General features: G+C 38.5%; 4 protein-coding genes and 1 long non-coding RNA gene across 9 annotated transcripts in view; 3 read left to right on the top strand and 2 right to left on the bottom strand.

Annotated features, from left to right (window-relative positions):
* LOC123878305 (golgin subfamily A member 6-like protein 22) overlaps nt 1-1039 on the top strand; it is a 55455-nt gene extending 54416 nt beyond the window's left edge. The window contains exon 13 of the mRNA XM_045925457.1: nt 665-1039. Within this exon, the coding sequence (XP_045781413.1) occupies nt 665-702 (38 nt within the window). The 3' untranslated portion in view covers nt 703-1039. The remainder of the gene's footprint in view (nt 1-664) is intronic.
* A 2476-nt stretch (nt 1040-3515) lies between these two features.
* Nucleotides 3516-13966, bottom strand: LOC123878347. 2 transcript variants are annotated; one of them, XM_045925535.1, is made up of 5 exons: nt 13527-13966; nt 6849-7034; nt 5885-6034; nt 4267-4452; nt 3516-4235 (listed from the first exon to the last, which is right to left on the bottom strand). In XM_045925535.1, the coding sequence occupies exons 1-5, from the start codon at nt 13888-13890 to the stop codon at nt 4216-4218; spliced, it is 906 nt and encodes a 301-aa protein (XP_045781491.1). In that variant the 5' UTR covers nt 13891-13966; the 3' UTR covers nt 3516-4215. The 2 variants fall into 2 exon arrangements, with proteins under 2 accessions (XP_045781491.1, XP_045781490.1); XM_045925534.1 differs by having other exon boundaries at nt 3516-4452.
* A 453-nt stretch (nt 13967-14419) lies between these two features.
* Nucleotides 14420-17329, top strand: LOC123878382 (39S ribosomal protein L43, mitochondrial). 2 transcript variants are annotated; one of them, XM_045925580.1, is made up of 4 exons: nt 14420-14661; nt 16124-16230; nt 16670-16993; nt 17205-17329. In XM_045925580.1, exons 1-3 carry the CDS (start codon nt 14525-14527, stop codon nt 16981-16983), a joined length of 558 nt encoding a protein of 185 aa, XP_045781536.1. In that variant the 5' UTR covers nt 14420-14524; the 3' UTR covers nt 16984-16993; nt 17205-17329. The 2 variants fall into 2 exon arrangements, with proteins under 2 accessions (XP_045781536.1, XP_045781535.1); XM_045925579.1 differs by having other exon boundaries at nt 16670-17329.
* A 1614-nt stretch (nt 17330-18943) lies between these two features.
* Nucleotides 18944-22147, top strand: LOC123878404. Its single transcript, XR_006798819.1, has 2 exons — nt 18944-19074; nt 21945-22147. It is a non-coding gene; the product is annotated as an uncharacterized LOC123878404 (long non-coding RNA).
* On the bottom strand, nt 18967-23506 carry LOC123878367 (zinc finger protein 761-like). 3 transcript variants are annotated; one of them, XM_045925565.1, is made up of 3 exons: nt 23012-23506; nt 19982-20047; nt 18967-19585 (listed from the first exon to the last, which is right to left on the bottom strand). In XM_045925565.1, exons 1-3 carry the CDS (start codon nt 23347-23349, stop codon nt 18967-18969), a joined length of 1023 nt encoding a protein of 340 aa, XP_045781521.1. In that variant the 5' UTR covers nt 23350-23506. The 3 variants fall into 3 exon arrangements, with proteins under 3 accessions (XP_045781521.1, XP_045781519.1, XP_045781520.1); XM_045925563.1 differs by lacking the exon at nt 23012-23506 and having other exon boundaries at nt 19982-20530; XM_045925564.1 differs by lacking the exons at nt 18967-19585; nt 19982-20047 and adding an exon at nt 21947-22642 and having other exon boundaries at nt 22946-23505.
* Between the last annotated feature and the right edge of the window lie 989 nt (nt 23507-24495).

Below are 24495 nucleotides of genomic sequence, written 5' to 3'. Positions count from 1 at the left end.
CGCACGGATTACAATTTTTGGACGGATCTCTAATTTCTTGAAAATAAAATATAACCTATGTTACTCAAGAATAATGTAGCTTTCTACTGGTGAAAGAATTTTCAAAATCGGTTCGATAGTTCCAGAGATTACTTTCTACAAACAAACTTACAAACTTTACCTATCTATACAATATACATATAATAAAATTGTATAAAAGTGATGTCTGTACAATGGAAATATATAAAAAAAAGTAGCAGGGGTTGTTATTATATCGATGCCGATGCCGAACCCGAAATTGTAATTAAATTTTTTTTTGTCTGTTTGTCTGTGTGTTTGTGCACGCTAATATCAGAAACGGCTTATTCGATTTAGATACGGTTTTCACTAATATATTGTAGTAAGCTTCACTTAACATTTAGTGTTTATTTCATGTCAATCGGTTCATAAATAAAAAGTTATGTCAATTTAAAGAATCACGGCGAACATTTTTAACATACAGAGTACGTACTACACGCCTCGCGCCTGAGCGTCCGTCGCTATATAAAGCGCGCTGAGAGCCGCGCCGCTGCCATCTATTCCACGCGAACGAAGTCGCGGGGTTAGCTAGTTTATAATATCATTACAGATTACGTAACAGAGAGAGTCCTATGCTAACTTCATTCCGTGGATAGGGTATAGTAAGAATTACTTTGTACTCTTTATTATTCAATCTTAGTGTAGTTACAACGAAGAGAGAAGGGTATTCAAAGTAAAACGCGTGCAGTAATTATAAAATATTTTATTTTAATACAAATAAATATTGGTTACACAGGCCGCCGCTGGTTATAACATTATTAAAATTATATTATAAACTGAGCAAAAACTAATTATTTATAATTTTAGTAAGCGCAAAACAAGGAATTCAATCTGAAGTTACGCAGGATTAAGGCGCACTAAACGGGTCTAACCACGAAATTCAAATTTAATTTGGTTTTTCGCAATTTGTAAATTAATACGACAAAGTAGGCTTATGGCATTTTAATTCTGCCAATGGCAGTATCATCCTCACAGGAATACATAAAAATCTTTACTTGAAAGTGTTCACTTTAAGAGATTAGTCAAAATAATGAGTTTGACACGAGTTACTCACAAATTAGTCGACACTGAAACTAATTTCTTAAACTGGACCCTTTCAAGTAAAGATTTTTATATAAACCTGTGAGGATGATACTGCCATTGCCGCAATCAAAGTGCCATAAGCCTACGTTGTCGTATTAGTTTACAAATTGCGAAAAATTGGTTGTCTGTAAAGTCGGTTTACTGACGATAGTTGAACGTGACAACAAAGGCCGATTGTGCTTCTTTGTCGCTCGTTCCGCGCTCTCGCTTGCACTTCAAGCCTTACATGGAACGCCTCAGAGCGAGGTAACGCCGCATGAGTCATGTTTTTTCGTGCGTGCAGCCGGCTCTATCGAATTATAAGACGTTGTCACGTCAAAAACCAAATCAAATTTGAATTTCGCGGGCAGGCCCGTCTCATTACACAAGCCCGGCTGAGATCTGTATTTGTCACGACTCGTGTTCAGATTAGATTATTTGTTTCGCGCACACTGTACAGGCTGTAACCAGAACACTAGCAAAAACTAAGCGTTACTATTCTACCTTAACACAATCCAATGCCAATAACGATTTGCCTTATCTTGTAGTTTTAGTGATTTAGTATTTTTCAAACCCGCATTGTATAGCGTGCAAAACTCGGGTCAATGCCCCACCTTCCCACGCGGCATTGACTTCGAACATTCGTTGACCTCTAGCGTTAATCAGATGTTTTATTTGCAATATATAGTGAACTTTTAAAAAATGTAGCATTTTTGAATTTTTCATAGTTTTTAGTGGTAGCTTATCAATAATCATCTATACTAATAAATAAAATTGGAGTGTATGTCTGTAATTTCGAAATAACTACCTCATATTAAGCTCATATGGTTATTTGAACGATACCAACACTGTTTCACACGTTTTTAAAATTTTTGTCTGTCTGTCTGTTTGAAAAGGCTAATCTTCGGAACGGCTGGACCGATTTTGACGGGGTTTTCACAGACAAGTAGAGGATTGACCAGGGAGTAACATAGGCTACTTCTTTAACCGACTTTCAAAAATGGAGTTGTGTTTTTCTACCTATGTACACCGAAATCTCCGAGATTTCTGAACCGATTTGCGTCATTTCTTTTTAATCGATAGAGGAACTTTGCGACATTGTTTCATAAAAAATTTGGAGTCCAACTCCTCAATCCTGATGCTGCAGGGGATCTGACCAATCCACGCGGGCGAAGCTGCGGGCATCAGCTAGTCAGTAATATCACCTGTCTTCGTTTTTGTAAGTGTTCTGGTTACACCCTCCATGAACATTTTACAGTATTTTATGTTACAAGTGTATGTTAAATCTTAGGCGCAAGGGACAACCGCAGAGCTGAAGCGAGGTGACTTTCTTGATTCACACACAAGCTAAGCTTTTTTTACTTTGCTATGACAGTGCTGGTTGACTTATTGGAGCATTAGGCGATAGAGGGCTATGCTTGGTGTTTCTCCACATGATCAAACCAGAAACGAGGAACTCCGTAGCATTCCACTCTGTCTGTTTGCGCTAGGCCTTACTAAATATATTAATTATACCTACATATAATTTACTTCCTTACTTGCACCATAAACTGCTATAAAACAGTATTTTTACTAAGATTGTATTTACTTGTTCATGGTTCATGTTCCAAGGTGTAAATATTACATTTTTTTTATAATAAACATTTTTTTAAATGGATAAATGTGTGTTTTATTTATTTTATTTGATTAAAATAATACTTAACCCTCGTATTAAAGAAGGCTTTCATAAATGATTAAATACTGAAATGCTAAATTATTTTTACTTTGGAAGCGCTTCCTAATTCAGTACAGCGACATCTATGAATAGGCTGAGGAACTAATGTTATTTCTTTATATATACAATCGAAGATTATGTAAATTATAAAAGAGCGTGGATTTAATCGCTCCAGTTATGCGCGGGACTATTTACTTTTGTACACTCTATCATTCATTGTTATTTCTTTTTTTTAAAGAGCAACCGCCGAGTTTCTTTTCGGTGCGGCCATTCAGAACGAGTGGTAGATTCCCTTGAAAAAAAAGGATTTGTACAAGTTTATATAAATAAAAAATCCATTATTTGATATTTTTATAATTTTTATGATAGCCCACCACACTTGAAAAAAAATTCTAAATAATTTTTTAAATACATATCAAAAATTGCTGAACCAGCAGGATTCGGCCCTGCGTCTTCTGGGTTCGCGCCCGACGCTTTGACCGCTAAGGGCCTGCGCACATATGGCGGAGCGCAGCGCAGAGCATACCGCGAAGTTTTCCAACCGCGTGACACATTACGCGAATCTGTACCAGAGAATGCGCGAGCACGCGCGGGACTGCGCGCGGATGCGCGAGTATCCGCACGGATGCACAATTGGTTTTAGATCTTATTTCAATGAGGACAATGTCGATAATATTTTGACTGTGAAAAATGCTCTGCGCTGCGCTCCGCCATATATGTGCGCCGGCCCTAAGCCACGGTTCGCTTACTGCCAGTGAGTGATATATATGTATGTAAGTTCTAGCGACTGTTAATGCCATCTAGTAGCGACACTTTGCAGCTATAGAAACTACTTCCAAAGCCCCAAAAAAAATTTTAGAAAAATCCTTGATTATATTATATATCTAGTGTTTTGGCTGGAAACGAATCTACCTTCCGTACTAGTTTATTACTTATAATGATTACATTGCTTTCACTATTAGTTTTTGTGGATATTATGTCATTTTTACTGTTACTCATTGTGGATATATTACTTTGACTAGCCTTTGTTAGAGATATATTATTTTCACTGTTACTTTTAGCACAAGAAATATCATTCTTACTTTCATTTGTTGTGGGTGTATTACTTTTACTGTCACTAGTTGGAGGAAATTTAATTTTACTGTTATTAAAGTAATTTTTACTATGCTTTGCTGTGGGTATATTACTTTTACTAGCCTTTGTCGAAGTAACATCATTTTTACTGTTCCTTTTAGCACACGAAATATTATTTTTACTAGCATTGGTCGTAGATATATTATTTTTACTGTCAATTATAGAAGAAAAATTACTGTCACTAACACTTGTTGAAGGTATATTATTATCACCGTCAATTACTTTGGGTATATTTTTAGGATTATTTATCATAGATATATTACTTTTACTAGTATTTGCCACAGAAATATTATTTTCACTAACTTTGTAGTTGTAATTATTTGTAGTTCGTTTTTTCTTAACAGGCTCAATATTGAATTCTCTAATAATATTGTAAAGGTCTTTTTCTCTTAAAAGTTGTAGTCGTTCAGGGACGTCATCTTCATGTCGGTTATCACGGACCCATTGAAATATTTGTTTGAAGGAGAAACCATTTCTCAGTTTCTCTGAAAAAAATAAAAACATTTTATTTTCACAAAAAAAAACCGACATTTGCGTGAAAATAAATAAAAATCTGTTTTAGAATGTACGCCTCTAGGTCAACGGGAAGTACCCTATAGGTTTCTTGACAGACACGACGGACGGACAGACAGACGGACAACAAAGTGATCCTGTGAGGGTTCCGTTTTTCCTTTTGAGGCACGGAACCCTAAAAAGTCAAAATCATTTATTCAAAGTACTTAGGTACTATTATACTCCTCACCTCCGACCATCAAGGTCGGAATTGTTATACTTGTACGATATAGTAGTGATAATTAATTACGTAACTTAAAACTGAAGTTACGTGGGTTCCAAATGCGCCCAAGTCTGAGAAGAGCCCACAACAAATCCAGCCGGGTATTCTTTTTTTTATTATCACCACTTTACAATATCACTTATGGTTATTAGAACTATCAAAGCTGATTGGCAACTCATTCCCAAGCTTTCGTATCATTTAAATCAGGGGTCTCCAAATTTTGAAGCCTTAGGGCCATAGTGATTTTGTCAGTAATTCCAAGGGCCAAAACAGTTTAAACTTTTCTGCCCTTAACTATATTTCTAGCTAGACTAGTCGCAAAGTGCGCGATCTAAGCAAATATACGCTTTTTTGCATTTCAATTACATACTTCAATTACGTAACGTTATTTATTAGTTATTAATATGCTTAAGCTTAGATATTTCAGTTAAGTTTTCTGCATCATTATTTCTGTGGTTAAGTTTTACCTTGCAAGTAAATAAAACCGAGTAGGATATCATTGTGTTTTCTTTTTCAACTTATCACAGCAATAGTAACAACAGTAAGAAATTGGCAGGCGCGGGCCAGATTGTTGACACTAGTTTTAAGCTGTCGCGGGCCGGATTGATGGCACTGGCGGGCCGGATTTGGCCCGCGGGCCGTAATTTGGAGACCCCTGATTTAAATAATCCTTTACATTGTAATAATCCTTTACATTGTAATAACAAAACCGAAACCGAAACCGATTTTTCATTCAGTTTATGTTGATATTGGTATTGACATTGGTAACATGCCAGAGTCTAGATATGATGCCACAACAGAGCCTCAATAGCTCAACGGTTGAATAGCGGACTGAATTCCGAAAGGACAGCGGTTCAAACCCCATCCGTTGCACTATTGTCGTACCCACTCCTGGCACAAGCTTTACGCTTAATTGGAGGGGAAAGGGGAGTATTAGAATAGAATAGATTTTTATTAAAATAAACTTTTACAAGTGCTTTTGAACCGTCAAAAAATTTACCACTGGTTCGGAATGCCGTTCTTACCGAGAACCAGCAAGAAACTCGGCGGTTGCTCTTTTCAATTGTTCAATTTACAATAATATTCTTTATATTATATTAGTCATGATAAGCATGGCTAATATTCTTTTTTTTTAAACATACCTGCAATTGAGCATTTCATTTGCCTATTCAAAGGCAGCCTCTCAACCTGGTTGGTGTGCCCGCAGTGGGTCTTCCAGAACTTTACCTTGACTATCATCTGTTCTGCGTACAGTGTGTATGTCACCTCTAGTCTAGACGGACACGCTTTACCTAGAAAAAGTTATTTTTATTTATTTTACTGAAAAAAAAGGCACACAAAACAGGTTGTAACTCTAAATAGTTCCATACGCGCCCAGGTCTGAGAAGAGCCCATAAAAATTAAAAGGAAGAAGTATACAAAAAAGTTAGAATGGTCTGAATGAGAGAAATCCACACCAATGAAGTCTGGATTACCCTCTGGTAAAGCTCTTAATTTAGCTACAATATCATAAACAGGTAATATTAGTTTGTTTGTTAGTTGTAATTGATAAACTCTGAAACTACTGAACTGATTTTAATAATTCTTTCACTATTAGAAAACTACTTTATCCAGAAGTAAGATATGCTATAAATTACATATATGTATAGTGGACGAAATCACAGGCAATGAAGTTGAAAACTAAAACCTGACTGCCATCATATTAATAAATGCTGAAATATAAATATAAATATATAGTAAAATGTTTTTCTGTTGCTTGGTATATGATGGATTGGATATTTAATGTTGTAGTACATTTATATTTATGAACTCAAAATTTTCTCCTCTTTCATTTGACACCCCACTCGTTACAATAGCAAAAAAAAAAATTTGGAGACCCCCACTTTTTTTCATGTAATATCCATTAGGTCAATTTTTTTCGTATAAAATGTAGCCTATGTCACCCGAACCTTTACGACCAATCGATTGACACCTCATTCATCAAAATCGGCGCAGTAGTTTAGGCACTATGGTTGAACAGACAGATACAAAGATACATACATACATAGACTGCTAAAATCATAACCCTTCCTTTTGGCTTTGCCGCAGTGGGGTACAAAGTCTTACCTATTTTATTACTCCCTAGTGACTTAATAGCTCGAATGTTGTTGCCCCTTTGTTTATAGACATTAGATCGGTGGCAATTGTAGTACAGTCTACGCCCCAGCTCTATCCTCAAATTCCTGCCTGCCGTGCTCTGTGTGTATAGGGAGGCAGTTTGGAGTTGCATTCTGTCTTTCCATTGGTCGAAATCTGTTGAAATCACACTAATATTATAAAGGTTTGTTTGTGTTTGTGTGTGTGTTTGTTACTGCTTCACGCTAAAACTACTGGACGGATTGGGCTGAAATTTAGAATGGATATAGATTATACTCTGGATTAGCACATAGGCTACTTTTTATCCCGGAAAATCAAAGAGTTTCCACGGGATTTTTAAAAAACTACATCCACACGAACAAAGTCGCGGGTATCAGCTAGTAGTCAGATAATTCACAATTAATAAAAAAAAAACAGAATAAGTGTAAATTAAAAATATATAACACCCCCGACAAGTGAAGGTTACAGTAACTAGAAAAGAGCTGATAACTTTCAAACAGCTGAACCGATTTTCTTCGGTTATAGCTAAAAACACTCTCAATCAAGCCACCTTCCAAACATAAAAACTAAATTAAAAGCGGTTTGTGGTGTATATATATATGACTCCGCTGGTGTTAAATGATACACCCAAAGTTATGTACACTGGTTTATTGTTACCCACATTATATAATACACAATATGAAAATTTACACTAAAGTTGTATTTACAATGCTAACTAATTATTTACATGGAACAGAATGCGTTCTATTCATTATCGCGAGTCGTCCACGAAGGGGACGCAACGAGTGTCAACGTAGACTGATGAAACGCACTGAACCCTGGGAATCTGGGGAAAGCCTTTTTATAGTCTTTCCCCGTCCACCGTACTTGTTTACGCAAAAGCCAGTAAATACCGGTTCTTACCGGCTGCGCGCAGGTGTGTTTAGCAGGTGCGCTCGCAGCTGCAATATGCAGGTGGCATTCTTGGAATTTGCCCGCCGCGATTTACCGTCGTCACACAACAAACAGTGGTCGGTCGCCACATCAGCCCCCCCGGAGACCTTTAGGGTCGATAAAAATCCGGGAACCTAACTCGGCGACCAGAGCGAGAGGTAGTTTGACCTGCAGGTGGTCGCTCTGAAGGAGGGACCGCGATAGAATCCCTCGCAGGTAGAACAGCAGCTGTTGGAGTAACGCTACCTGGTTTATCCGTTAGGATATAGGCTGGCTTCAACCTGTCTATCGAAACGGTAACTATTTTGCCTGTTACGTCGATCTTAAAAAACTTATCATTCCGTTCCACCACCCTAAATGGGCCGGCGTATGGAGGTTGCAACGATCTTCTGACAAAATCCTGTCGTAAAAAGACATGCGAAACCGTTGACAAGTCTTTAAAAACGAAAACTTTGCTCGAACCATGGCGAGCAATTGGAGTAGGTTGTAACTTCTTCATATGAAGACGGAACCTGTCAAGAAAATCGGTGTAGTCAGTCTGTTTGTCAGCAGATGGCTCGAATAGATCGCCGGGTAGCCTGAGTGGCTCTCCATAAACAAGCTCGGCACTGGACGCTGAAAGATCGTCCTTCCATGCACTGCGAATTCCTAATAGAACGAGTGGAAGTTGTTCGGTCCAACTATCATTCGCGTGACACATTAATGCTGCTTTAAATTGTCGATGGAAACGTTCCACAAGACCATTGGCAGCCGGATGGTACGCAGTCGTTTTAAGGTGTTGGGAACCGATCCTTGCTGACAATTTGCTGAAGAGATGCGACTCAAATTGCTTTCCCCTATCCGTTGTTACCTTTAATGGACACCCGTAACGGGATATCCATGAGGAAATAAAGGCTTTAGCAACACTCTCCGCTGTTATATCATGAAGTGGTACTGCTTCAGGCCATCGCGTGAATCTATCGACCGCGGTGAAACAGTACCTGTACCCGTCAGAAACAGGGAGAGGACCTACTAAGTCTATGTGGACGTGAGAAAAACGGCTAGACGGAAGTTTGAAATCGCTAACTGGGGCATGTACGTGACGCGAAACTTTAGATTTTTGACAGGCGATACAGGAGCGTGCCCAGTTGCGGCAATCTTTCCTAATACCTGGCCACACGTATCGCTCAGTCACCAATTTAATAGTGGTCCTGGCGCTAGGGTGGCTTAACCTATGAAGGTTATCAAAAACTATCTTTCTAAACTCTGGTGTTATATAAGGGCGTTGCTTAGTACCAGAAACGTCACAAAATAATTTTACAGATCCGTAATGTACTTTTTCTAATTTAAGAGACGAACCGTTTCGTAATAATTCCCTTAATTCGGAATCTGTAGCTTGTGAATTAGCTAACGCGTTTAATAGTTCATCTACCGGTGCAATAGCCTCCGTCCTTGATAGCGCGTCCGCGACTACGTTGTCTTCTCCGGCGATATACCGAACATCCGTAGAAAACTGCGATATGAAATCAAGATATCGAAATTGCCGCGGAGAACACGAATCCAAGGGTTTTTTAAATGCAGAGACTATCGGTTTATGATCGGTAAGTATGTAAAAAGGTTTTGATTCGACCATATAACGAAAGTATTTAACCGACTCGTAAATCGCCAACAGCTCACGATCGTACGCGCTGTACTTACTCTGAGCTGGCGTTAACTTCCGCGAGAAAAAACCGAGCGGCTGCCAATGCCCTTGAACTTGTTGCTGGAGAACCGACCCGATAGCGGAATCAGACGCATCCGTAACGATAGCAAGAGGGGCAGATGAATCTGGATGAGCCAGAAGGGCAGCATCAGCAATACTCTCTTTGCACTTGTTAAAAGCTTCTTCTAAGGCGGGAGTCCAGTTAATTTCGGTACTACTTTTAACTGCTGGACCACTAAGCAGACCGTGAAGAGGAACCTGTAACTTAGCAGCACCAGTAATAAAACGTCTATAAAAATTTAACGCACCTTGAAAACGCCTAAGGTCCCGAATAGTCTTTGGCCGCGAAAAATTTCGTATGGCCTGGACTCTATCTCCGATAGGTTTAGTTCCGTCAGGAAAAACCAGGTAGCCTAGGAACTCTATTTCCTGAACACCGAACACGCATTTGCTAGCATTAAGCAAAATGCCATGTTCGTTGAAACGCTGAAAGATTATGCGTAGGTGCTCGACATGCTGTGCCTCATCGGCCGAAGCGATGAGCACGTCGTCGATAAATGGAAAACAGAAATCAAGATCCCTTAGGACTTCGTCCATAAAACGCTGAAACGTTTGGGCCGCGTTGCGCAAACCGAAGCTCATGTATGGAAATTCGAAAAGTCCGAAAGGTGTCGTGATTGCCGTTTTTTGTACATCATCAGGCGCTACAGGAATCTGATTATAAGCACGCACTAGGTCTAGTTTACTAAAAATTTTACAACCGTGAAGATTATGAGAGAAATCGGCGATATGCCGTACCGGGTATCGATCCGGTACGGTACGAGCGTTAAGCGCCCGGTAGTCACCGCAAGGTCTCCAACCCGTGTCCTTTTTAGGCACCAAATGTAAAGGCGATGACCAAGGACTCTCAGAACGGCGCGCGACACCCGTGCGAACCATATCTTCAAACTCCTGCTTCGCTATTTTTAACCGATCAGGCGCCAACCGCCTCGGCCGAGAGCAGGCAGGCGGGCCAGATGTAGTTTTTATAAAATGTTGCGTTTGATGTTTACATTCCCGCTCTAGAGGAGATCCAGTCGGCCTCACAATGTCAGGGAACTCCATCAGCAATTGGTGGTATTTAGAATCACCAGTAACCGCGACTTTGACCTTAGGGTAAGCGCACGCGGATGCAACCAGGGCAGCTGATGTAAGCGACGTAGTCTTATCAACTAAACGAGCGCCTCGAACATCAACAAGTAAATTATAAAAACATAAAAAGTCAACGCCAATAATAGGTTTGCTGACATCGGCAATTATAAAACGCCAGTTAAAAGAGCGGCGCAGACCTAAATCTAAGGTAACGCTTAGCCAACCATAAGTAGCTATGACGGTGTTATTGGCAGCAAAGAGTTCAAAGTTCGTCTTTGGACGTTGCCGTTTACCTAAATAACTAATCGGGAAAACGCATAAGTCCGATCCCGTATCAACTAAAAACTGCACTTTAGTCTTTGCGTCGGTTACGAACAATCGACCGCACACCGAATCACACTTATGGTAGGGGACCGAATTACACTCTTGGTAGGGGACAACATTACACTTGTAGTAGGGGTCATCCTTACACACGTAGTAGGGGACATCCTTACACTCGTAGTAGGGGACAAAATTACACTCTTGGTACGGGGGAGAATCAGACTCGTGGTAGGGGATCGCGGCCGACGTAGACGGCCGCGCTACTTTAAAAAATGGCACGGTGATTTGCACTTAGCTGCCTTTGCGCCGAACTTCTCGTGATACCAACACAGAACCTGGCCGTCGGCGCGGGAGCGGCTGCGCGACTTGTGTGCGCCGCGGCCGCGTCCGCGCGGTCTCGAAGGGTGCCGCCCGGTGGTGCGGTGACCACTCACCGCCTCCAGAGCTTCGAATCTCGCCGCTAAATCATCTAATTTCCTATTCACTTGGGTTAACGCGAAAGAAGAAGACGCGGCGGCGACCTGCGTATTATGCGCGGGCGAAGCCTCATGGACCTTGTCGGCCAAGAGGGCCACCTGGTCTAACGGTAAGCTTTCCTGCATTGCAATGATACTTTGCAGCAGGTTAGGCAACCGGCTCGACCACAAGGTGCGTAGGAATTCGTCGGGATATCCGGCGCCCGCCAAACTCCGTATGTGCCGCAAAAACTGACTAGGTTTGCGGTCACCCAGCTCCTCACTCATTAACAGCTGTTTGAGCCGTTCACCGCGCGACGCGGATAATCGTTCGATGAGCTGAGTTTTTAAAACTTCGTATTTATTTTCCGAGGGAGGGCTCACAATAACATCCTCAACCTCGGCCGCGTATTTGTGTTCGAGCACTGAGATCACGTGATAAAACTTGGTATTGTCCGCGGTGATGTTAGCTAAAGAAAATTGTCCTTCAAGCTGCGCGAACCAAAGTTTTGGTTTCTCAGGCCAAAACGGTGGAGTTTTAACACCGATCCGGAAAAGTTTAGAGTCAGTCGCGTTTTCACTCGCGCACTGTGTGTCCGGCATTATTTAAAATTTTACGTAAAAATAATAAAAATTAAAAATAATTTACGTAATTATTTAAACACAAATATTAAAAATGTTGATTTAAAATTGTCGGAAAGTCACCAATATGTGGTGACTAATCACGTCGGAAGTCACCAATATGTGGTGTATATATATATGACTCCGCTGGTGTTAAATGATACACCCAAAGTTATGTACACTGGTTTATTGTTACCCACATTATATAATACACAATATGAAAATTTACACTAAAGTTGTATTTACAATGCTAACTAATTATTTACATGGAACAGAATGCGTTCTATTCATTATCGCGAGTCGTCCACGAAGGGGACGCAACGAGTGTCAACGTAGACTGATGAAACGCACTGAACCCTGGGAATCTGGGGAAAGCCTTTTTATAGTCTTTCCCCGTCCACCGTACTTGTTTACGCAAAAGCCAGTAAATACCGGTTCTTACCGGCTGCGCGCAGGTGTGTTTAGCAGGTGCGCTCGCAGCTGCAATATGCAGGTGGCATTCTTGGAATTTGCCCGCCGCGATTTACCGTCGTCACACAACAAACAGTGGTCGGTCGCCACAGGTTCATTCATTTAGGAGCTACGATGCCACAGACAGATACACACGTCAAATTTATAACATCCCTCTTTTTGGGTTGGGGGTTAAAAACCCAGACTGCAGTTTGCACTGTATTTTTCAACCCACCCATTAATGTTAATAAAATCCACCATTATGATTATTATTTTTATTTAATAGAGGATACCCGCGACTTCGTCCGCGTGGATTTAGGTTTTTAAAGATCCCGTGGGAACTGTTTGATTTTCTAGGATAAAAAGATGCCTATGTCAATTACAGGGATGCAAGCTACCTCGTTACCTTTCATACAAATTGGTTAAGTGGATGGGTTTTTGGGAATCCTGTGGGAACTCCGGGTTTGGTTTTCCCGGATAAAAAGTAGCCTATGTCCATCCCCGGGATATAAGCTAACCCTGTACCAAATTTCGTCAGAATCGGTTAAACTGTTGGCCCGTGAAAAGGTAGCAGACAGACAGACAGACACACTTTCGCATTTATAATATTAGTATGGATAGACTAAGCAGCTTTCGCTGATGGGTATATATCTGAAGTGCTTAAATTTTTCCAAATGTTTATATGATACATTCTTGAACTGGTTAACAGAGCTTAACATAACCACATCGTTGGGCAATTTATTCCATATGTGAAAAACTCTGTTGGTCAGAAATTGTTTTAATTGTGATTGTTTAAGAATTTTATGTAGGTACCCAGGTTTCTCGTGCCACCAAGCTGTTTTTGTACCAAATTTCTTCGAAATCAGTTAAACGGTTGGGCCATTAAAAGCTAGCAGACAGGCACACTTCCTTATTTACAATATTAGTATGGACAAGCTATATTCTGAACCGAATTTCATCAAAATCAGTTAAACGGATCGGCCCGTAAAATGCTAGCAGACAAACAAACACATTTCCGCATTTATATTAGAATGAATAATGGAATAGTCCACATACCTTCAATAGAACTAAAGCTCAATTCTTCAAATTCAATTTGGAAATTGTGTTTTTTAGCCAAATGTTCACGCAAAACTTCGTAGGTTCGAAAATTCAAAGAGCATTTTCCATAAGGGCATCTCAGACTTGTTTTCTTATTAACTCCTATTAGTTTATTATTAGAATCACTGTGATTTCTCCTTAAATGCCTGATTATACTGGACTGGCAAGCAAATTTTCTACCACAAAAATCACATATATAATTTTCTACTTTAATTTGTTGTTGAAAGGGTTCTATATTATGTAGTTTACGCATATGTGCGTATAAATTTTTCCTCTGTTTGAATTCTATACCGCACATACATTGATGCTTGAATATGTTCATTTTATAGCAAATTGCAATATTATTAAAATCGATGAGATTTGTGTCAGCTGAGCAAAACAAAAACAAAACAATGGCTGTCAAAGCTGTCAAATGAGTATGACAGTGATGGTGACAGTGGCATTGACAATTGACAGTAGATGTCAATATTCACAGACTAAATAATACAACAGGCTACAGCAAGTTTTAGGATTTTTAGGGACTTCGTCTGTGTCGGTGTTAGCTGGCGGGCGTGCTCTGCCTTTTTGAAGTATTTTTTTTTTGTTAAAACTGCTGTTAAAAGCGCTTTAAGGGGGTGCCGTGCGTGTGTCGGCGAGCGCCGGCACAGACGGGGTCCATACTTGTATAGTTTTCCTAACTTTTTACAAATAACTACAAACTTGACATTGGCTAATCTTTGTAAAGCCAGACAAGAGAAGAAAAAAAAAGGACTTTTAGGTTCCCAGCTCTGGATTCTAACATTTTGTTGAACCACGGACGAACGACACTGTTTAAGGATCATAGACGTACAACACCAACGACATGACAAAGACGAACAGCACCAATCTGACAGACAATTGTTTCATAATAATTCCTAACCTAAAATTTTTATTATTTATAAATATTTTCATGAAGTCTTCTGTATTTCTAAATTAAAATGTCTAATAGCAACTTATTTATGAAGTCCGCATTCTTGCGGGCTCCACTGCAGAACGGCGTCGGTCGCTACGTCTGCCAGTTACAACGAATTGTGCTCAAATTCTGTAAAAGCCATGGAGGTAGCCGCGGATTAAGGTATTTAAACTATTCTTGAAGGATATAAGCTGACCCTGTACCAAATTTCGTCAGAATCGGTTAAACTGTTGGGCCGTGAAAAGGTAGCAGACAGACAGACACACTTTCGCATTTATAATATTAGTATGGAAGTATGGATAATCAACCCATCGCACGCCCTCTACTGAACACATGACATCTCAGAATGAAATGTGTAAGCCAGTCCCTTGACTTCCCAGACTTCATGCACCTTTGAGAACGTTATGAAGAACTCTTCAGACATGCATTTTACCTCAAGATGTTTTCCTTCACCATTAAAACTCCAAGAAGTTGGAGGCCCTGGATCGAAACTTGACCTCCTAAATAGCTGGCAGGTGTCTCAACCACTAGTCTAGGTATAGTGATTTCCCCATACCGGCCAAGTGCGAGTCAGACTCGCGCATCGAGGGTTCCGTACTCGGTTATTTTGCACGATAAATCAAAACTATTATACATAAAAATCTGTTTTAGAATGTACAGGTGAAGCCCTTTCATATGATACCCCACTTGGTATAGTTATCTTACTTTGAAAATTAAAACACATTTTAATTTTTTTTAAATCATGTAACCACAAATTCGGAGTTTTCAGATTTATTTCTGTACTTGTGCTATAAGACCTATCTACCTGCCATTCATGATTCTAGGTCAACGGGAAGTACCCTATAGGTTTCTTGACAGACACAACGGACAGACAGACAGACAGGCAACATAGTGATCTTATAAGGGTTCCGTTCTTCCTTTTGAGGTACAGAACCCTAAAAATTATAAGTTCCCAAATTGCCCCTGCTTGGAATCGAACCCCGGAGCACCCACTTATAAGACCACAGCAAAAAACAACACTGAACTTACTGTTTATGCTCACAGCACACAATTTAGTTTAACAATTTCAATGCCCTTATTTTTCAGGCCCTGAAATTAAGTACCTATACAGTGGACCCCCGGTAATCCGGCCCCTGTCTAATCCGGCACCCCCTGTAATCCAACAAGTTTATTTTATTATTGAACTAGCTGATGCCCGCGACTTTGTTAGCGTGGATGTAGGTTTTTTAAAAATCCCGTGGGAACACTTTAATTTTCCAGGATAAAAAGTAGCCTATGTGGTAATCCAGGGGATAATCTATCTCCATTCTTAATTTCAGCCCAATCTGTTCAGTAGTTTTTGCATGAAGGAGTAACAAACATACACACACACACATACATATACACATACACACAAACTTTACCCTTTATAATATTAGTGTGATGTGATGTGGTTTACTTTTAACATATAGAATATTATTGTTGGATCTTTAATTTGTCGGATTACAAGGTACTCTTTAATAAAATCGCCGGACTATAGGGGGTCTTAGGCAGTACTCTATAATCCGACAAATTCGATAGTCCGACACTGCCCTGCAAAACGTTTGTCGGATTACCGGGGGTCCACTGTATTTTAAAATTTCAGGGACTTCATAGAACAAGACCTGGTGGACTTTGCGAAGCAGAATCCCAGTGTTGTTGTGTACCTGAAGCCACGGAGACACCGGAGCCCTGTCGTTGTAGCAGAATATTGTAAGTGCAAACAACTAGCTATCAAATTATAAAAGGTATAAAGTTGAAAAGCACAGACTTATAGAAATCTGTTGCAACCATAGAGGCATTTTCAAATTTTGAAAAAAGAAACTGTTTTATCCCCTACACCTTATTTCATATAGTCAGCTTATTAGTCTGGGGATTTTTATTTTTTTTAATTTGTAACTCTGAAATTAAATAATCGGGGAATTATTGATAAAAACCCCTCATTGGATAGGCATTTAAATAATTTGAATAATAATTAATCAACAAGTTTTCTTTGTTTTGTAAAATTATTGTTTAAGAAACTATAATTGTATCAAAACTTTTATAGGTTAGTTACTATTTTGGCTTAACAAACCTTTTTGTTAAAATCTAACACTGTTTTATGAGCTTATCAACTTTCAATGCATATTTTACTGTTGCCTGTATTTTTCAGTGAACGGCGACAAAGTATGGATGAGTATGCACAGCAAAACCCATTCAGAAATAACCAAATGGATAGAAGTATTACGAACTCAACAAGGGGACATTTCTGGAGCTCGCCTAAGAAAATACCAGTACACGGACCATCCGTCCATTCAAGGACCCTGGACACCTTTCACTTTCAAGGACCCAGAGCTCAATTTAGCCCAGTTACCGGACCCTAAGTTTGGTGCAAACAATAGACTACCTATGACCGCAACTGAAAAATTGAGGATCATGTTTGAGAAACAGAAAATTCGGGACGAGGATGTCAAGACTGGTGAATAGGATGTAGAATTAGTCTATACTAATATTATAAATGCGAAAATGTGTCTGTCTGTCTGCTACGTTTTCACGGCCCAACCGCTGAACCGATTTTAATGAAATTTGGTACAGACTTGGGATACATCCCGGGGAAGAACATAGGCTACTTTTTATCCCGGAAAATCAAAGAGTTCCTATGGGATTAAAAAAACCAATTTCACGCGGGTGAAGCCGCGGGCATCCTCTAGTATGCTATATTAGATTTCAAAACTACCATGAAAATTCTGATTGTCACATTTTTTTTTAAATATTAGCCATGCTCATCATGACTACTACTCCCCTTTCCCCTCCAATTAAGCGTAAAGCTTGTGCCAGGAGTGGGTACGACAATAGTGCAATGGGTGGGGTTTGAACCGCCGACCTTTCGGAATTCAGTCCGCTCCTCAACCGTTGAGCTATCGAGGCTTTAACATTGCAATAACAATGCAACTCTTGGTGGGAAAACATTATTATTCTATGGAATACAATGGAATAGAACTAGTGTAAAATGAGAACTAACTCGCCATTTTAACTCCATGTCTGTCATGTCAACAACTGAAGGTTACAGTAACTAGAAAAGAGCTGATAACTTACAAACGGCAGAACCGATTTTCTTGGATCATAGCTAAAAACACGCAATATCGAGCCACCTTTCAAACAAAAAAAAACAAATTAAAATCGGTTCATTTGTTTAGGAGCTACGATGCCACAGACAGATACACACGTCAAACTTATAACACCCCTCTTTTTGGCTTAGGGGTTAAAAATGGCGTGTGAGACCTCCTTTTGTTGGCATTATAAAGTGTTCAACCTAAGTTCCAATTGAAACCTATGCATAGGTTCATACATCAGTAAATTACATAGTTTGAGTTCATAGCATATTTTGCAGATTTTGTAAATATTGTGTATGCAGTAGTTGTAGTTTATATTAATTAGATTGGTTGAGTAAATAGATTATTTCAATGACAAAAACATTGTTTTATTTCTAAAAAATCACATTTGTTTTCTATGGCATTATTTAATATCCTATGAAAAAGTAGCTTTCTTATACACTATTCTCTTGCTATAAATTCCATCAAAATTGGTTCAGTGGTTTTGTCTAGAAAAACATACAGCTATTAGTGTGTATACAAAACTTGTTTTCTTGGTGAAGGGATTTTGACTGAAACAAGTTTTTTTTTCTAAACAAATTTTTATTTCCTTTGGAGATTTTATAGACTTTAAACTTAACTATTACCAACTGGTTGAAGATAAACTTTAGATAATAGTACCGATTTTGTTGTTTATCTCTAAACTAAATTTAGAGTATCTGCGTCCTCCTCCTTTTAATATTGTTGAAAAGGGACACAACATGAATTTTACATTTAAAGACTAGTGCACGCTATAAATTTAAACAATAGGCTCGCGACCTCGCGACTGGCAGCTAAAGTCACGAGGTTTGACAGCTCTAAATTAAATTTTAATCTGTCAAACTGTGTCTGTCCTCTTCATATTGTATTAGTAAGAAGGGGATGCGAACACTCTAAAAATCAGTTATCAACAGAATCAGTACCAATGACTTATGGCAAAATGTGACTAAAAATAATTTAATAAAGATCCCTATAGAGTACTTTGGCTTTGATATAGAGAAACTCTGAGCGTAACTATGAATATTTCCATTGTCCGCTGAGTGATAAATTACACTTCACACTAATATTACTAAGGCGAAAGTTTGTATGTGTGTGTGTATGTTTGTTACTCCTTCACGCAAAAACTACTGGACGGATTTGGCTGAAATTTGGAATGGACATAGATAATGTCCTGGATTAGCACATAGGCTACTTTTTGTCCCGGAAAATCAAAGAGTTCCCACGGGATTTCGAAAAACCTAAATCGCGGGCTTCGGCACACACACACATACAAACTTTCTCATTTATAATATTAGTGTGATTGCTGAATATTGTTTAAATAATATCATGAATTCCTGAATCACAATTTGTTTTTACTATGAGAATTTTTTATATGTACCTTCACATACATTTTTGACTTGAACTCCTTACCACATATCTCACAAGCGTGTAACATTCCATCATTGTAGTGAACACGTTTCATATGACCTCGCAAATAGGCCTTGCATTTCAACTTTGAGTTACATAAATGACACATATATGTTTCATTACTATGACAGTTCCTTATATGTTCTGCTAGAGCATTGCCAACTACAATCGCAGGGCATTTAGGACATTTAGTTTTTGCATGTTTACGTCTTTTGACTCCTTTGTGAACATATTTGTAGTGTTGTTTTAAATTACGTTCACATTTAAGTAATACATTGCACTCTTTGCATTTGAATTTTGTTTTGCTGTGTACTTCTTTCATGTGATCGTACCAATGTTTGTATGAGTAAGTTTTTTTACAGATCAAACACTCACGTCTTTGTTTCGTGATCGGTATTCGTTGGTTGTATTCCCTTACATGGTTTATCAGGATGTGGTTTTCTAGATTCGTCTTGTTATTGTAGTATTTAGGACAATGCTCACATATGAATACTTTTTTATTCATTAAAGGTACTCTAAGGTGGGTAACATTGTGTTGTAGAAGTGAATAGCTGAAACAGAAAAAAATCCGGTCAAGTGCAATTCGAACTCTCACATGAAGCATTCCGTAGTTTGTGCCATGATAATTTATATTCGACGTCAGCAAAAGCTAGAGACATGTGTATGTTACAAGTGTAAATTAAAAATTTATAACACCCCCCACAAGTGAAGGTTACAGTAACTGGGCAAGAGCTGATAATTTACAAATGGCTGAACCAATTTTCTTGGATTATAGCTAAGAACACTCTTGACAAAGCCACCTTTCAAACCAAAAAAACTAAATTAAAATTGGTTCATTAGTTTAGGAGCTAGGATGCCACAGACAGATACACACATCAAACTTATAACACTCCTCTTTTTGGGTCTGGGGTTAACAAAGAATATAATAATTTTAGTACATAACAAACCTGTCTAAAAAGTATTTCCCACACAGCATACAAGTTTGGGAACTCTCTTCTTTTAAATCTTCATAATATGTTATTTTGTCCTGGAACTTTTTATCTGGGACCAGTAAAGAGCTGTCAAAAGTTTCGAAATCCTGTTTGATTTGCTTATAGTTAATGTTTTCTTGGTAATTTTTATTTGAAGCATAGCTTTCATCCTGGTAGTTCTCTTTTGAAGCTAAATTATTTATCGTCCAGTCAGTTTTTAAGCTATTTGGTCCAAATTCCTCATAGATTACCTCATTGTGGTACTTTTCACTTGGAGCCAATGCTGGCTGTATGGGCCACTCAATATTATTTTCTACCTTTACACAAAAATCGAAGCAAAAGTCCAAGTCTTGGTTTTCTTGATTTATTACAGTAAGATCCGGTTTACAATCCATTAGTGGCAAAAATCTAAAAAAATTACCGATTTAAATTGAACAGGTGAAATTCACTATAAATTATTTTTGCAATAAAAAAACATGTATAAAATTGTAGACTAAAGAAACTAATCAACAAAATACAAATAACAATAATTAAATGGACTTCGTCTGTGATGGCGTTTGCTGGCGCGCGTGCTGTGCTTGTTTGGAGTGTTTTTTTTGTTAAGAGTGGCTGGTTTTTGTGTTTGTTGGTGTTTTTTGGTGGTGGAACTGACTGGGAAGCGCTCTAAAGGGGCGCCGCGCGTATGTCGGCGGGCGCCGGCGCAGACGGACTGGAGTCCATACTGTATAAATTCAATAACTTGAAAATATCACAAACTTTTTTTTTTTTTCTCTCGTCTGGATTTACACTGATTAGCCAATGTCAAGTTTGCAGTTATTTACAAGTTTAGGGAAACTATATGTACAAGTATGAGCTTCGTCCGTGCCGGCGCCCGCCGACATACATGCGGCGCCCCTTTAGAGCGCTTCCCAGTCAGTTCCACCACCAATTTACACCAGCAGAACACAAAAACCGGCCACTTCTAACAAAAAAAAACACTCCAAAAAGTCACAACACGCGCGCCAGCAAACGCCACCACAGACGAAGTCCATCACAAACTTGACATTGGCTAATCAGAGTAAAGCCAGATTTAAAGAAATATATATATATATATATATATAATAATTAGCACCACATAGAGATTTAATGATTAGCACCATGGACGTATTTAGCACAGACCACGAATCCGCAAATAATATGTAATTAGTAAAAATTAAAATGCGTCTTTGGCGAAGTGAATTGTGCTGTGTGGCACAACAAAAAGCCACTAAAATAAACAACAACAACAACAAAAAATTAAAATGACATTGACCAACGTTTTGGTGGGGCATTTACTGTTTTTTTTTTTTGTCTGGTTTTAAGGCTCTGTGTTCTAGCCTTTTTAAGGCTACGTTTACTTTGATCACAGATCAACCAAAGAGTATGTCACCCGACTGGTCACAAGGTCTTAAGTTGAGGGTGAACTAGTATTTAACACAATCGAATTAAAATAATATATTTAAATCAAAACAACATAGGTCAGCGAAAAGTTTTGAAATCATATAATAAATGACTGAGACATGAATTATATTTAAGTTTAACAATAAATCATTGTCCAATCGGCAACCAATAGAAGTCCACTGGGTGGGCATCAATTGGTTGGCAACAATGTCTCTTCTTGTTTTTTTTTTAAATTATATAGACTAGCGCTTGGCTGCAATCAGACCTGCTAGCAAGTGATGATGCAGCCTAAGATGGAGCGCGCTTGCCTAGAAGTTGCCTATTCACTCTTGACTTGAAGGTACCCATATTATAGGTGGAAGGGAAAACTGATGCCGGAAGGGTGTTCCATATCCTAGTGGTGCGGATTAGAAAAGAGGAAGCAAATCACTTTGTACGTGTTTGAGAATACTTCTAACAATGGGCTTGCTATGCCTGTTTCCAGTATCTCCATGCAACTTGTTTGATCTTGTCCGTCCAGCCAATGGCATCTGCCAACGTTACACTTGTCCAGTGCGAGGTTGAATATTGTTAGAATACCGTCATGAATTCGTGAATTAAGTTTTCTTTTTGTAATGAGAATTTTTTACATGTATCTTCACATATCTTTTCGACTTGAACTCCTTACCACAAATTTTGCATTCATGTAACTTTCCATCATTGTAGTGAACACGTCTCATATGAGATAGCAAATATGACTTACATTTCAACTTTGAGTTACATAAATGACACATATAAGTTTCACTACTATGACAGTTCCTTAGATGTGTTGTCAGAGCATACTTGCTATCCAAAACAACTGGACATTTAGGGCATCCATTTTTTTTCAGTTCACATTTTGCCACTGCTTTGTGAACAAATTGGTTGTGTCGTTTCAAAGTACGTTCAGTTTTAAGTAATGCATTGCATTCTTTGCATTTAAATTTTGTTTCACTGTGTACTTCTCTCATGTGATCGTACCAATGTTTGTATGAGTAAGTTTTTTTACAAATCAAACACTCATGTCTTTGTTTCGTGATCGGCATAAGTCTGTCGTATTTTCTTACGTGGTTTATCAGGATATGGTTTTTTAAATTTGTCTTATTATTGTAATATTTAGGGCAATGCTCACACATGAATACTTTTCTTTTGATTAAAGGCACTTTTAGGTGGACGAGGTTGTGTTGAAGAAGTGAATAACTGAAACAAAAAAAAATTAGTGTTAGTTAAAAAAAAAAATTAAATTAATTAAAATATGGAGAATAGTTAGAGGAAACATGATTATGTATTACTAGGCGCTGAGAAAAATAAATAATATCATGGTCCCATACTATAATAAAAAATATAGCTATTTTCAATTTGCATGGTGGCCATTTTGAAGTTTTTACTATTTTTTATAGCAGCAATAGAAAAGCGCTGACAGACAGACAGACAGGACAGACAGCGAAGGCTTAGTAATATGGTTCCCTTTGGGAACTGGAAAAATATCTTATTGTAACAAACCTGTTTGAAAAACATTTCCCACACAGCAAACATGTTTCAAAACTCTCTTCTTTTAAATTTTCATATATTATTTTGTCTTGGTACTCTTGATGTGGGGCCTGTATAAAGCTGTCTCTAATCACATCATTTGGCACATTTATTTGGAAATCCTGCTTGATTTGCGCATAGTATAGGTTTTGTTGGTTATTTTCGCATATGTCATCTTGGTAGTTCTCTTTAAAACTATTACTAGGCCAGTTACAAGTTAGCGAGTTATTTTGTTCAAATTCCTCGTACACTTCGTTTTGAGCTAGTACCATCTGTGCGGGCCACTCAATGTCATTTTCAACCTTTACGCGCACATCGAAACTGAATTCGTCCTGGTTTTCTAGTTTTATATCATTGATAACAGGTTTACAATCCATGAGAGGTTCAAACGTTTCGTTAGGTATACGAATTATTATATTATTTTATTGAATTAATTTGCGAAACGCCAAGCAAAACCGATAAAAACCCAAAAACCGTGCGAAAAACTTTCTGTCGACTTGAAAAACAAATAAAAAAAAAAACACCACCAACCAGAAAAAAAGGTAAACACGAAACGACAATGACAGCCACAGAAATAGAATTACTTACTGACGGGACTTCGTCTGTGTTGGCGTTTGCTGGCGCGCGTACTATGCCTTTTTGGAGTGTTTTTTTTTTTTTTTTTGTTAAAAGCGGCTGGTTTTTTGTGTTTTGCTGGTGTTTTTTGGTGCTGGAACTGATTGGGAAGCGCTATAAAGGGGCGCCGCGCGACACAGATGAAGTCCATTTTCCCTAACTTGTAAATAACTACAAACCTGACATTGGCTAATCTCTGTAAAGCCAGACGAGAGAGAAAAAAGAAAAGAATTACTAAACTACTCCTTTTTGTTTTTGTGGCTTTTTTAATCCTTCATCCAAGGTTGTGCCACACAGCACATTTACCTACTTTCCAAGGAGATGACAGCAGTCAATTTGACACTCAGCTGACAGCGTCCAAATAGGGTTGCTACTCGTGTGGTTGTAGCATGCTACCATCCAAGCATGCTACCATGCTAGAGATGGGCAAATGTACCTGTAGATTAGATTTACCGTAGTTGGGTAATAAAACGAACAGGTACTTACTTATTTCATTAAAATATTTATTTACATAATATACAGAAGAATCATTGGAGTTAAGATATAACTATTCATATCACATAATTTAAAGGAAATATCGTGCCCTCTATCGCAGAAATTAATGATCTATACTATTTGTAAATCTGCAGCTCGATTGCGGTAGAATGACAGCTACAATGTCACAATCGCAATCGTCTCTGATTGGTTGACGCTCGCTCACTATTGGCTACAATGCATTGTTGCAACAGGAATACCATAAAAGCCAATAACGACTTATTGCGATTGTAATAATGATTAATGCAGGTTTTACGCAATCGAGCTACTGTTGACAGTTTAGTTAGCAACGTTATTATATGTTCTTTTTTGACAATTAACAACGTCGCGTAACTTATCGACAGATTACAATTTTGACAAACAAAACGCAATAG

This window comes from Maniola jurtina, chromosome 26, assembly GCF_905333055.1.
Source record: "Maniola jurtina chromosome 26, ilManJurt1.1, whole genome shotgun sequence".
Classification (NCBI taxonomy): Eukaryota; Metazoa; Arthropoda; class Insecta; order Lepidoptera; family Nymphalidae; genus Maniola; species Maniola jurtina.
The sequence above is the reverse complement of the archived record's forward strand: the minus strand, read 5'-3'. Positions and strand labels throughout refer to the sequence as shown.

Excerpts from the sequence above, each read along its gene's own strand:
- LOC123878347 (XM_045925534.1), bottom strand. The coding sequence starts at position 13,890 with ATGAACATATTCAAGCATCAATGTATGTGCGGTATAGAATTCAAACAG. Across the intron at positions 6,035-6,848 it reads ACTAGGGAGTAATAAAATAG|GTAAAGCGTGTCCGTCTAGA; the intron begins GTAAGACTTTGT and ends AACTTTTTCTAG. Across the intron at positions 4,453-5,884 it reads AATGAAATGCTCAATTGCAG|AGAAACTGAGAAATGGTTTC; the intron begins GTATGTTTAAAA and ends TATTTTTTTCAG.
- LOC123878382 (XM_045925580.1), top strand. The coding sequence starts at position 14,525 with ATGTCTAATAGCAACTTATTTATGAAGTCCGCATTCTTGCGGGCTCCA. Across the intron at positions 14,662-16,123 it reads GGAGGTAGCCGCGGATTAAG|GGACTTCATAGAACAAGACC; the intron begins GTATTTAAACTA and ends TTAAAATTTCAG. Across the intron at positions 16,231-16,669 it reads TGTCGTTGTAGCAGAATATT|TGAACGGCGACAAAGTATGG; the intron begins GTAAGTGCAAAC and ends TGTATTTTTCAG.
- LOC123878367 (XM_045925563.1), bottom strand. The coding sequence starts at position 20,400 with ATGGATTGTAAACCGGATCTTACTGTAATAAATCAAGAAAACCAAGAC. Across the intron at positions 19,586-19,981 it reads GGGAAATACTTTTTAGACAG|CTATTCACTTCTACAACACA; the intron begins GTTTGTTATGTA and ends TTTCTGTTTCAG.